Raw genomic sequence first — 14,979 nt, 5'->3', positions numbered from 1 at the left:
TTAATTATTCATATAATTGCTTAGGTAAATCCAATATTTCACAATCCTATCTTATTTACTTCTAAAATTGTTAAGAAAATAGTTTGTATTTTTTACTATATACATTTTTACTATGGCATCATAAGCTGATAGAACGAATGAACAGCAGATACTCTCGTAAGGCATTGTGGGAACACGGACCGTTTAGATATGTGTACACGATCGATCTTGAGTAAAAAGGACAAACTTGGTTTATGGGTGTGCAACTTATTTGATGTAACTAACTTTATCATTTCAACTGCAAACTAATTCAATTTCTTTTATCTTATATTATACATATATCTATGTTTGAACTAGGGATTGGACAATACCTTTCCGATAGATGTGACCCACAAGTGTGCCGTACGTATAATGAAATTAAATAATTTTATAATAATTGACCAGAGAAATGATCGCATGTGTATCTAAATTCAGAGTCTTGACTGAAACACAAGGCTAAACATTTTCACTTATATCTGTGTACATGATAGTAATTGCTTACTAAGACACCTTCGGTTACCTTACTTGTCTTGTAGCAACCCGATAATAAAACAAGGCAAACTTTCTAACACTCTAAATATTTGTTGAATTATTATATTACATTATTAATAACCTATGCTCTAAATTTTACTTAAATACAATATAATCTTCATATCATAATACTGACAACACAGTCTCCCTGCATTCATGTTTTTGACATTTTTATGAATTTAAAGGTGTTTATTTTTGTGTTTTTTTAAATTTTATATGCGCATCATTATCTCTTAAAAACTAGTCTACTTTTTTCTTCGATATGTAGTGACAGTTAAATCGATCCGGGGTTGGTTCAAGTGTTATGTCTGAAAATCCAACTCGTTCGAGCGTCTTTGTTGCCTCCTCTTTACCCCACATGATCCCTAAGCCCGCCCCATTCTCAACGTTCAATGATACAGCCATACAATGCATCAAACTGATGACGTAACCATTCATCGCCCGTGGGTTGCCAATATTTCTCACCGGGTGGCTGTGGACATTCACTTCAAGCATGGAGAAATAACCACCGGGTTTCAGGATGCGCTTAATTTCTGATAACGTTTTGTACGGTTTTGGCATGTCGTGGATAGCATCGAAGGATGTGACGTAATCAAACTTTTCTGACCAATCGCACGGTAGCTGAGTTGCATCTTGTGTGTAGAACTCCGCGTTGTCGAGACTCAGTTTTTCAGCTTCTCGCTTTGCGAATTCGATACTCTCACGAGATATGTCTATTCCGTAGAACCTGCTCTTTGGAAATCTTTGTGCCAGAAGCAAAACCACTTTCCCTCGCCCGCATCCCACATCTAATGCTTGGCCTCCTTGTTCTGTTTGGTTAGAAAGAAAAGGTAACGTTAATCAAACGTTGACATTTATACATTTTTTATAAAATTCATCTTAAGAAAATTGAGTGCTAAATTCAAGTGATATGTTATTGATATGAATATAGAATGTCATTTCTATCTAAAAATCAGTATTAAAAAATCGTTTGCGACCACATTATACACTTCATCTGAAGACAATTGTTGTAATGTCCATTATTCAGTTTCTGCCTAATTTGATAGAGAAAAATTTTTTTTTTTCAAAAAGTTGATTTAATACTTGGTTTGTTTCATATCACTCTAATTTGCATAGCAGGCAGGTACATTCCTTTGTTTCCAATTCTTTTGTTATAGTGTAGTGATTGCAGAAGGCAAAACGAGCAGTGAACACACACTAATAGCAGGTTCGTACAGTAGTATAGCATAATGTGTTTAAATGAGAGAAGCTCAAACGTATGGTAAGTCTATTGTTTGTTATTTATTTCAGAATATTTTAGTTTGTTTACCTGTTGTTTTTTAGATTTTACAGTAAAGGCTAAAATAGGTAGGCCTATGATTACTAGCTATATTTTACCAGCTTGAGTAAGACAATATTCAGTTTGACTGGTATAGTCACTCCTATGTATTTATGTACTCATGCTGAATGGTAATATAATTTGTATGGTTTCAGAAATCGGAACCCGGAGCAGACCGGACAGAAAAATTATGGAATGAAGAAGTGAACCGCATTTGCATAGTCTACAGCTTTATTGCTAGTACAATTGTAATGCAGGTAATGTTCCTTTTCAAATAGATATGCCTAATGTAATTTCGTTTTTACAAGATTTCTATAAATCGTTGCAGGCTTCGCTAGCTGATGTTATGTGGTCGAAGCTATATTACATTTTAAACATGGACACTTCCATGTAACACGAATGATGACCAATATAATGTTTACCATTCAATTTTGCACATTCTCTCAGTTTATAATCTTTCTCGGTTTATTTTAATGTATTAATTAATTTTTTTTACTATACAAATTAATATTTGAAAATCTCAACCTTTTCAGTGGTTTGACATGACAAAACATACGGTAATTTGTAAATATGTTGTAATTTTGTTTATGTATATTATACTTGTTGCACATCTTATTGATGTAAATAAAGTTCAGTCCAGTGATTCCTAAGTGAGAAATAACAAATTATGAGCGGGATATCACGATAAAATTATAATTTTCTTGAGTTAGGCATACTTACCAAGAATATCCAACATGCCCGGAACTTGAGGTAACACTCGTGGGATTAATGAGCCAGAATGAAGGCAGTTGGAAATAAAGTCCATCAGGTGGTGGAACTTGCCGTATCGTGAATATGAAACGCCTAAATACAAAGAGAGCCAAAAAAAAAGCACATTACAAATAAGGATGTTTACGACAATTACTGTCACAACAGCGCCGTGACGTAATTAGGTTTACAACCGGAATAAATGAATAATGTGTTTATAGTTTATCTTATTTATTTTAGCAAACTTTAAAATAGCAAAGTTCGCCGAGGTACATAATGAGTAATATCAATGACGTATTATGCGACTAAACATTGCTACTACGAACACTACAATCGAGTTGGGAACCCAGGAATGGAATGCCTATGTTTAAATAACATACTATTAATAAAATAACTATGATGTTATTGTTGTGATAACGCATCATTAAATGATAAATGTAGGTAACCGGGTTAGGAAATGTTAGTAATAAATAACATAAAGTTATAACTTTGTTTTTCAATACCTCGGGAAAAGATTTATTACTTCCTAATTATAACACAAGGTTTTGTGTGTGCCAAAATATTACTGCCATTAAATAATAATTTATACCACTAATATATAATTAGGCCTATTTATTGACGTATTTTCAAATTCTGGCTTTGACAGTCACCGGTTCGGCCGTGTATGACAACTCGGGATGGAATGCAATTCAAACAGCTGCTAAAGTAGCCTAACTTAAGAATGTTAAGAAATGTAGGGTGAGTTTCCGTTCAACCTTAAAGATAAGGGGAAGGATGCAATGTTGCAGCTGTCTCAATATGGGTTTAAAGATGCACACTGTTACGGTACTCCTCACCTACAACTATACTCAACAAATGCATTATGATCTTGTCAATTAAAAAGTATGGTCACCCTGAAAAAATTATTGTTTTTGTCAAATAGTTTGACAAAAATTTGATCAAAAATAAAATGTACCTGAAAAAGCCGTAAACGTTGTGCACGAGGGGATATTAAACACAAAATAGGATTTTTTTATGTAGCAAGCCTACTGTATACTAGACAATACATTACTACAATGTTGTCAATTTTATTTAAAGAAATCAAAATAGTTAACCATAGAAAACGTGTTACTGCATATAGGCCTACACTGATATACATTTGGACACAGATTTTCTCATAATTTTCATTCATTTTATCGACAACCATAATCTTTGGTTTGAACCATTTTTTTAAACAATATGTTTTAGTAGACTCAATTTCTTTCCCATTTTTTAGATTCTATAAGTGAACGTCTTAATTTGTCTATTTTGTTATTATATTGTTTTGTTACAATCATTCATGTGGTCTAACACCACTTTTGGTTTAACAGAGATTTTTGCACAACCGCCGTTCTCAACATCACTGGAATATGGACGTGATTGTAAAATACTATATTTAAACTCGCACACACACAAAGATATTTATATTTTAAACCCTTTATCATTAGATCGAAATGATCTTTATTACAACAGTAGTTGAGAGAACGAATGTGACTTCAGTTCAAAACGGTTTACGTGTTTAGCTTGTTAAGTCTAGAAATAGATGCTGTTTATTTTTTCTTGTCTTAGAACATTATATATCACAATTTAATGAGATATATTATCGGTCTGTTTCTTTCTTTAGACCAATAAGTTTAAGAAAACACGATTTCTCAGACAGACGTACGTATATGGTTTTGTAATTTATGAATTAATAATCTAGACAAAACAATAATACAAATTAAAACTCCGAACAGATACAATAATCAACTTTGTTTAAAGATCTTTGGTCCTGCACGACGCGGAAGGGTTTCTCTATGCACGTATAGCGACACAGTACAGTGGTCATATTCGCCATTTTTACACAATAAGGATGACCATTTAACATTACAATTAAAAAATACCACTTAAGGGAAATCCTTACACGTTATTTAAGTGAAAACTTGTATTCCTATTTAAGAGAAATATTTCACTTATGTGTGAATGTAGAATACGCTAACATAATCGATCTATCTCTTTTATTTGACATTAGCAGACTTGTACTAGTTTTACCAAATAAATCCTCAGAATGAATACAAAAACTCTCAGCCGTTTCCGCAGCCAATAATTAACCAATAAAAATGAACCGATAAACTGTGTGTGGAAACGGGGTTTTATTTAACCGATTCCACGATTCCTCTCAAGAAAAATGTAACGATAATTATCTCATTCAAATCGGATAATTATCTGACAAATGCGATAATGTTATAACCTTTCGAAAAATGGTTGCGTTGTGATTGGGCACCTGGTTGTTTGGTAATGACTGATCATGCGCACTTTATTTTTTAATTAATTACCTGATTGGTTAAAAAAATAATCGATAATTTTTTTTTGGCTGCGGAAACACGGCAATAGAATCACACTTTCAATTCACCAATTAAGTGAGATATTAACTTAATTCACTTAAGTAATATGATGGTATACCCTGATATTCACGTATACATCTAAGTGTGAATGGTGATCAATAATCAAGCAAAGTACAAATAAGCAATTTCATGCACAATTAGTACCCCTCCCTACGAAACGAATACCGTTGGGTTAGTGGGACGGATTGGTATAGGCCTATTAACCAACGGTTTGGGTCAATCAATCATACCCTTCATTGTCTAAAATAATCAAACTCAGCAAGCGGTCGACTTTCCATAAGTAACACAAACAATTGACAATATAACATTGATCAAAGTATGGAAACAGCAGTGATCTATCAAATTTTACGTTCACTACTTATAGTATACGGTGGAAGTAAATTGACCAACCTTCTGACATACATAATGTATAAACATGGGCTACTATCAGATTAGGTAAAATACTTGTTAGGCATCCTAAAATTTGTTTCTTTAACTTAAATCATGAAGTGTTAAAGTTATTGCGTAAGCTTAATTGTAAAACAGAAATATAAAACACATTAAAAAAATAGATATTGTCTGTATGTTTGAAAAGTAAATGTTGTGATTTCAGTGGCATATCTATCAATGCAGTAGAACTTCTACTACACAAATGTCGCAATAGAGATTTCCGCTGTTCACAGATTGACTTTGGTTAGCATAATTAAATATTTCTGTATTCCTGAATAAGGGTGTCCCTTTGAAAATCCTCTTTCTCTTTCCAAACCACATTCCCAGCACATTTTCCTGTAAAGTCTTCTACTAGCCTGGACTGTCAAGAAGTGATTAAGGAAAAACGTGAAATCATCTAAGATTTACAAACCAACTATGCTCAAATATTTGCATAGATTATTTTCAAAACTGACTTAAGTAAAATCATTCAAGTAAAATAATTTTAAGGTGATTTTTTGCTAAAATTAAGTTTGATTAATCTGACACCTGAACCTGACAGTCGCCTATTGTATGGTATCATGTCTATAGCCACAATAAACAGCCCAGTATCGTGTCTGCTGACGGACATTTTAATCGAACAGTTTATTTACTTCACGGAAAGCATTTTGAGCGGGAAATGAAATATAGTAGGCCTATGTAATGTCACATCAGTGATGTATTTGATTTTGTTGCCACATGTTGAACAAATTATGAGCTTAATATCTAATCCTCTAAACAACAGTCTTCTAGATTCCGTAACACTTTCTTATGTTAATACTTAACATTGGATCAATAGATCACGAACCACACACAATAGTGTTGTCGTTGGTACGAGTATTTTCCTGATAACAGCTACTTTGAATTATAGAATGTTTATATCATTTTAGAATAGTATAACGGATTTGGGATGGTGATCAAACAAATGTCCCACCAAGCGGCACCACGTTTGCTGAACCAAAAACTCCCTTGCCAGATTCTCTTTTAAATAGTATCTCTATGTTTAAACACATATAATTAAAGCATAATCTGCTTATTATTATATTGGATGCAGCGAAGAGATACCTCAATCCACTTAGGCTAAAATATCGAGATAAATAGTTGACGATAATTCCTGATAATGAAGTAGTTTGCTGCAAACAAAACGCTGTCTGGGTGTTCCTACATCTAAAATAGGTTGTTAAGTTCATGAACGTCTTACATGAGACAAGTAGATATTTATATACGTCTTTTGAGTATTTAGGCTTACAGTAAATTCATCAAATTGCCATCAAAGATCATAGATTATTGCCATATTATTAGTCATTATAGTAATCGCGGACCTCAGTACCTTACCATACTCAGGATATACTAACGATAAGTATCTAAATGAATTGATCACATTCTCCATATTAGACCAGAAGATCATGACATAATTTTAAATTAAAGAAATTAATAATAGGCCTAATAAACCTTTGAGGACCCAACTACTTATTAGAGGTGTCTCCCTGGATAGAGTGTAAATATTTCCCCTTCTTCGTTTCACGGAAAAAGGAATTTAATTATGTTGTGCATTACTTCCACGTCAAGGAATCATGATAATACAATGGTCCCTCAAACAAAACATTAGTATACTATATTAATTACATCATGATTGATATTTGTTGGAGAATCTTGTAAATAATTTAATATTATGTGATTGAAAGATTAATCCAGTAATTTATTTATTTATAAACATCTTTAAAAACTAAAAACTGTTTTTTTGTCTTAAATACAACATAAAGGGGGTGGGGCGGAGTCAGTCAATGGATGTGTAGGTCAGGTAGAAAGCTTTTAACTTTTAAGCGTATCAGTGGTTACTATTCTTAAAGCCATCGTCAACGCCCAACCAGGTAGCTTGAGTTCCACTTCTATAATTTTTGTTTAGACCTCTACTTTTTAAACTACAGAAAAAAAAAGCTTTATAATTTTGTTTTATTTAACAAATATTTATTCTCAGCATCAAAATGAATAATTGTTCAAAGCCAGACTTTTAACGATTAGTAAAGACCTATACCGATAGGCCTACTATGAACATTGTCTAAGGGTAATATTTGTGTCGTCACCACCGTGTGGTAGAGTATTTAAATAACATTTACTACATTTTGCCAATGTAAATATGCAATTGGCTAGTCATATTAAATCAAGCATGACACGTACGTAGTTAGTTCCACAATATTATGACAACATTAACCACGTGGTGTGTATTAATCCTATTGAGGTAAATGAGCATTTAAAGGTTTAGAAAAACTTAGTTTTACAACCTTAAAAATGTCCACTTCAATCGGTTGCAATGATAATGCGTTTACATACACAAAACGCTACATTCAATCAGCAAAACATATACAATCACTATTATTGTTGATTGATAACAGTTATAACCTTATTTACTAATTTCGTTTATATTCAGTTTATTATGAATTATGTACCGATTATTGAATACGGTAAACATCACCTTTAAGTCGAGACCGTATCCTAACGGAAAGCATGCATTTATCCATCGGCTATTTTTACACTCACTGTGAATTTGACATTGATTTGTTCCAGATAAGATTATGTTTTAGGTTTAATTTCTTTTCCTACTTAGGCCTACTTATATATGTTGCATCCTCTGCAAAATTCAAAGTGCAATGTTTAAAAAAATAATGTATTTTTTTTCTCAATTCTATTGATGTGTTCCAGTAACCTCGCGGGTGGGATCATGTTTGTGGTTATTGATGTCATAGACTCTGCTTTACAAGTGACAGTATAGACATTGCCAAATGTTGATTGAGGGTTTTAAGAACATTATTATTTATACAAACAAATAATTCGAAATTAGACGAAAGTTGAGAGTAGAATTCAAGGCAGAACAAAACTACTAATCATAGACACTGGTAGCACGCGATAAAAATATTGTTGACAGCAAATAGATCTATACTATATTTTCATGATATATTACTTTTCGTTTAAAAGAACACAAACTATAGATTTCAATAAAAAATGAATGTACTTTAATCTCAGAAACAAAAGTACTAATGCAATATTTTTAAATTATTTCTAAGTTACATGTTTTGTGTTTAATATTTCTTCATATTTATATCATTTTTCTTTTTATTTTTAAATAAGTTATGGTTACAGTATATATAATTTTAAATTTAATAAATTGATTTATGTTAAAAGAAAAAAAAAACAGAATTGGAAATAACATTGTTTTATTAATTTCATTTGTTTGGAAGAAATTTGTTTTGCTGTTATTTTCTTCAAAGTTAAAATAACACTTTGCAAATTTAAATGATAAATGTGTGTTTAAAATATTAAATGTGTGTTCAGCATTCTGTGTATTAATAGTAAATTTGGCTGGCGCCTCGCCAATAGGCTAGGTTATGGTTTGATACCCAAGCCATACCTTCCCCTCGGTTTGCCTCGATACCCAATCGCGATAGCTATTAACACTCGCTGAACCAGACCTGGGGTGAGTTCGACTACATTCGAATAGGGTGCAAGTACACACAGGCGGAACACAAAAGCCGGATCCGTTAAGTTCGGATTCGGGCCACGATCGGTGAAACTCATTAAAACGAGAAAACATTAAATTAATTGAATGGAAATGGTTCTCACCGGGAGAATATTTCAAATGAGAAAAGAATAACGACCTCTTTGTCAGGGTGTTTACATCTCAGACATTTACTAAATACTTTTCTAACACACATGACGGTGTATGATACATAGTATCTTGTATCTAAACCTAAAATACAAGAAAGAAGTCAAGATTGTATATATCCTCAATTATTAACAACATTTAGGTCTAGTTTAAACCACGAGCAATCTATAAAAACATTTTATTTACCTAAACAGTATACATACTAAATGCATATACTTTATTGAATGTTTCATCACCAATATAAAACTTTCCACCAACTAACAATTTCGTTCTTAGCAAGTGAACATGTTTAGCCGCATGGTTCAACCCCCCCCCCCCCCCCCACCCACCTGTTCAAATGATAAAATCAGAAGAATTTAGGCCCTATTAATAAAATCTTAGGCTTACCATTGGGTCCATCGAGCTGAAAACAATCTGCCACGCTATCGTAAGCTTCACACAGCATCGGAATCATACGTGCAAAGCCTGCTGTATTTTTTGGACCTTCCAGAAAAGGTCTTCGATATGGTGGTACATAGTATGTGCCATTCTCCTCGTCCATTTCTACAATACGAGAGACAACCATGGATGCCAACCACTCTCGAACATACCTGAGTAAAAAAAACATATACAAAAATATAAAGTGCGTGTGTCTTTCTGACAAATCAAATAAATACATTTTGAAAAAAAGAAATTTATTGGAGGAACGATCTTAGAAGGCCGCTCAACTAAATGATTGATTGTATGTAAATAGTTTTAGTTTCATTTAGTTCAAAAGTTATTCATATATTTTTTTGTCAATATTTTCTGTTTTGTTCTATTTCATTTTTTTTTTTGCAAGAAAAATGCAATCGCATATTGTAAGTGCCATCGATTCAAAGGTGTATGGTCAACAAAATAAAAATAATGGCATAATGTGTTAACATAAATCAAAAGTTATAATAATCATAATATCCGAAGACATACACCAACTCTATTGTGTTTTGTTGTTGTATTATTACTATTAATTTTATTGAAATAGATTAATTACGAACTAGTTTAGTGCACAATGAACAAAGTAGTACTGATTTCCAAGGAAGGGTTCATTTTGGTTCACTGCTGGTTCCACAACCGGGTAAATTTAGAATGTTTTATATTAAACTTTGTTATTTTAAAGTTGTTAGTTCCACAGATAAGTACTCCATTTTATCATAATTATATCTCTATTTTCTAACTTCTTTTAAACTTTATTTTGTTTCCAGATGCAATTAGTTGACTTTTTATTGAAACCATAGATTCAGGCTAAATATATTACAATGTAAACGTGCATTAAGCCCTAATTTATCATGTATGCATCATTGTAACTTATTGAATTGTTGTTATAAAAGATAAATCGCCAAACATTCTAAAGCACTTTGTGGTGTTTATATTGGAAACGTATTTTTCATTATAAGATTACAACAATCGGGTTTCCTAATAACCATAGGCATGTGTTTCATCTTTTTTTGTTTATAGTTTTGCTAGCTTATAACTTAACCCTTCATTGCCCTCGTGCAATTTAAGAGGGGTGAAGTTTAATGCACACCGTGCAGGAGGGATAATGTGCTGTGTGGTAGTTTTTCTATCGGCGTGTTTGAAGCAATGCTACTGGGTCAGTCGAATATTTTAAATAATTATTTTGATTGTATATGTTACAAGGTCATATAGATGTCCATGTGATAGTGTATGAAATCGGACACTAAACGTTGCTGGATACATGATTTTGTAGCAATGGTGTATGAGATGATGATGCGTCGCTAGGCCTATATAACTTGGGAAGATGGGTTCCACCTATTTTACATCCAGTTGGAATTACTACAAAAATGGAAATTTTCGATGAAAAAATTGAAACTGCACTTTAAATAACTATAATATTTAATTGTAACCACTAAACTACAGTAATAAGTGACGTAAGGCCTAAATTTAGCAAGGAAAACGTCGTCGTAATTTATATTTACATGAAGAGGCCTAATGTTTTTTTTATTGGTTATGTTACCTGTAACTATTAGGCCTGTAGGAAAGACAGGTAGGTAGATGGAATATTTACCAATATGCCAGAATTTAGAAGGGTAAGCACCCGCCCTTGTGTGGCCCATCACTAATGTTTACTTAAAGTGACAATGATCTATGAGCAAGAATAAATTATGTTTAATATATTTGTCTAATTCGCCCATAAATACAGAATCTTCAATTTTCTTGAACAATGTATGTAATGTTATTTTTATGTAACATTGGGCCTACACATATTTCGTTTCGCTTGGTGCATTAAGAATGTCTAAAATACCTTCTTTCACAAACAATATTTGAATTTATTACATTTTATATACATCTTTGAAGAAACATTGGAGAAGTTTGCGTATAATACAATCGCAATCAACTTTCAATTAGGCCGAGATGTCCGATGGACAGTGAAAGCCTACTGAAATTGGACTTTCTTGTAGAATACGAACCAAATTTGATCTAAATATAAAATATCGGCATGTTAAATCCCATTATAGTGATTGTGAAAATCATAATTAAATTAAAATACAACGATTTTTCCAAACGATTGAACTTAAAAGTTTGATCAAACCCATGGGAACAATAATAATATCACAATATAATGGAAACTTTACAATGTATCTTATTGAATTAGCAAATTGAATAGCTTTTAATAAACCTATAAATATACCACCACATCGTCACTAAGCCTATATTCTACCATGATTTAAATGGGAGGACATTACCGACATATTTATGTAATTGAAAAAGCTATGAAAGTGAAAAGAAACATTTAAACTTGCATCGAAAAAGATCAGTAGCTTAAATTGTGTTTGACAATTTACATTCTTAACATTGTCATTATCATTATCATCTTTATCGTATTCATCACAAAAGTTTCGTTTATCTATTATTCGATCCATTCCAATTAACATTGCATATTGTTTTTAAATCTTATCTAAACAGATTCTAATCAAATGCGAATAATAAATAAAGTAATAATTAATCGAATGATTTCGAAAAATAATTTTTCGACGATATTGAAATACTCACCAAGGGACACTGTGACCCAATAACTTTTTAAAATTGAATTTATGGTCAAACTATTATCATCTGATACCTGATAGCGTATCATTGCAACAAAGCAGTTATCAAATCATTGGTTGCTACCGACCAATGTGTAGAGGAGGAAATTTCTCCGATTATAGGAACTTTCAACCGTAATTCACTTGACAAAAGTAATCGTTAATATAAAGATAATAGATTAATCATTAAAGAATAATTGTTTCATCTTCAACCACGAAAACTAAAATATCGTGTGCACACATAGTAAAATACACTAAAGATTGAAATATATATTATATAATAATTTTGCTATTAATCTATGCTTTATTATTTATATTGTTTTTTAACTTTATTTTCAATTTATATATATTTATATGGATTGTAATAAATGATCTTATCATCTAACCGTCTAGTGCAGGATGAAATTGTCATCGTGCCATTAAATAACAGAATGATTTGAAAGTTATACAAAAAAAAACACTGACCTCTCTTTTAATCCAGCAATTTTTGCGATTTCTTCTGATGTTTTCGGTTTACTTAGTCCTGTCATAACTTTGAAGAGACCTGTTTCTGAGCCTAGGCTGATAGCAATTGTTACGGCTGCACCGTTGATCATGCCCATAAGCCGCTGTGCAAACTCCATAGGGCCTTCTTGCATCCCATTGTTATTCATATTCATATTCTTTATTTTCATATCCATCTCCATCTTGCAAAATTTCTACCAAATAAAAATACAGCAACAATTAATCCAGAGTTCGTTCAGCTGTTACGAAAAAATCGCTTTGTAAAACGATCGTTGGTAAATTTGTATTTATAATACTTGGTATAATGTGTAGTTTGAAAAAATAACTTGACAACAAGTTTGGGTTTCACGACTTGCTCTAAGGGTAGCAAAGTTATCAAATGCTTGTAATAGCGAATAATCGACTTTTAATTCCTTGTTAGAGGATCGTCCATCATAATGACATTTCCTGAGCTCTATTCGAATATTAAGCATCCCCAGTATTTCAAATGGAATAGGCAGGGTAAAAAGTACCGCCTACTCATTTGATTGGCAGACGAGTTATTCACGTGGTTTCTGCCTGTATTAATACTACTAGTTTCTAGTGGGGACAATTTCGTGTGGAGGTGTTAATCTCCCAACGGAACAATTTATTCTTAAGGGAGGTATAGTCAGTATGATATTGATATAATTAGCTACTGTCCAACCGATATGGGCAAAATGCCAAGTGACCATATAACTTCCATTGATCAAAAGAAGATATAGATCAACTATTTAAATAAACTTAATAATTATACATATAATAACTCAAAAAATGCATGCGAGAACTGTTTCGTATTACCATATCAATTTGTCTAGACACGTGATAAGTACTCCACTGAGACGAATCAACGTTCAGCTACTTATGAGATCATAACTATTATCAAGTCTTTACATAAACTTGGTAATGTTAATACGGAAGGGGAAGGGGGATGGGGAGGTGGAGGTTATATAAGTACATACTTAAAACTTAGTTGTTATGAGTGTCTGTGCGAAATTGCATTACTCTGTAAAAGAATATAATAGAAAAAATACAATTAACGTATGTATACGGGAAACCTGTTTAAATCTAAAATCAAAGGAATGTGTAGATAGCTAAGCTAAGCTAAACGCGTCACTAATCTAAACACAACACCCTAAACACTACTGTAGTTTACACTTCATTCCTTAGGGTAGGGTCTTATCTTTTCTTTGGATACTTTTACACAGGTATGCTATTAAACATGTACCGCTAAACATGGTCGCCTCTGTGTCAATATGTGACATGATTGCTCGTGATATTAAACATATTGTTCTATTCAACTTTTTAGTGACATCCTCGACACAAAGAACTCTATGCGTGATTACCAAACGCGTATTGCTGGCTGCGCTCAACACAATCCCATTGAAATATTATCTTTTTTTTTCAAGAAAGTGCTATCCTTTAACTAGGACTACTATCGACGGTTTTACGCTTCATGTCTGTGTATAATAAACACACACCTTCTGCAACCCAATGCGAAATGTCACCAAAAAACATTCAATCATTGACATCAATTTACATCCAACAGCGAGTTATTTTTACTATGTTTATCCTCGATTTAGTAGTTAAGTTGAATATTACGATCATTATAAATTTGTTCACACGCAAATTATAAAAAAAAGAAGCTACCGTAATACAACGCAGTGATAACCGGAATGAGGGATGATAGGTAATGGTTGGTTCTGTCTTATAATAATATACTGTATAGGCCTACACATTTCCAAAACCATACGTACAATTATGCGATTATTATTATGTATCTATTGTTTGCCACTGCTGCGGTTGCGCTCAGCACAATACCATTGAAAACAGTTTGTAAAAAACGTGCTATCCTCTTAAAGAACCTCTAGAAATTGTGATGGGTTTTTTTTTGTTTTTTTTTTTGCACGATGCCACTTTCAGTCAGACCATTGAGTGGAGGTCATCGTAATGTTTTACTATACTATTGGGTATTATTTCTCCTCATTATATTTTAAAATGTTAGATATTATGGGCTATGTGAGTAATTTCATGATTGTAAATGTGATTTTCCACCAAATTAAGGATTTTAATTGTTTATCAAAGGAATCGATACAGTATACGAGCAACAATCCTCATTTCGAGTTAAGTATGTGACAAACCAGAATTGGGCACATGACACTTTTGTTGTCAAACTAGTTTGAGTGTAGACAGAACTTAACAAACAAATTAGATAATGAAAAAACATCAAGCTAGTTGTACCAAAGAAGCCTGATGAATATTATGAAAAAC

The 14,979-nt window shown here is 32.4% G+C and overlaps 2 protein-coding genes across 2 annotated transcripts in view; one reads left to right on the top strand and one right to left on the bottom strand.

The window, feature by feature from the left end:
* Nucleotides 1-737: 737 nt before the first annotated feature.
* On the bottom strand, nt 738-13,084 carry LOC144853619 (S-adenosylmethionine-dependent methyltransferase Rv2258c-like). Its single transcript, XM_078711351.1, has 4 exons — nt 12,652-13,084; nt 9,512-9,714; nt 2,588-2,710; nt 738-1,358 (listed from the first exon to the last, which is right to left on the bottom strand). Exons 1-4 carry the CDS (start codon nt 12,870-12,872, stop codon nt 790-792), a joined length of 1,116 nt encoding a protein of 371 aa, XP_078567477.1. The 5' UTR covers nt 12,873-13,084; the 3' UTR covers nt 738-789.
* Nucleotides 1,718-14,979, top strand: part of LOC144853631 (BLOC-1-related complex subunit 8-like) — a 224,095-nt gene continuing 210,833 nt past the window's right edge. The window contains exons 1-2 of the mRNA XM_078711368.1: nt 1,718-1,810; nt 2,023-2,124. The gene's annotated coding sequence lies outside the window, so the exon portion shown is untranslated. The remainder of the gene's footprint in view (nt 1,811-2,022; nt 2,125-14,979) is intronic.

The sequence above is a fragment of the Antedon bifida genome, chromosome 10 (assembly GCF_963402885.1).
Source record: "Antedon bifida chromosome 10, ecAntBifi1.1, whole genome shotgun sequence".
Taxonomy (NCBI): Eukaryota; Metazoa; Echinodermata; class Crinoidea; order Comatulida; family Antedonidae; genus Antedon; species Antedon bifida.
This window is presented reverse-complemented; position numbering and strand designations above follow the sequence as displayed.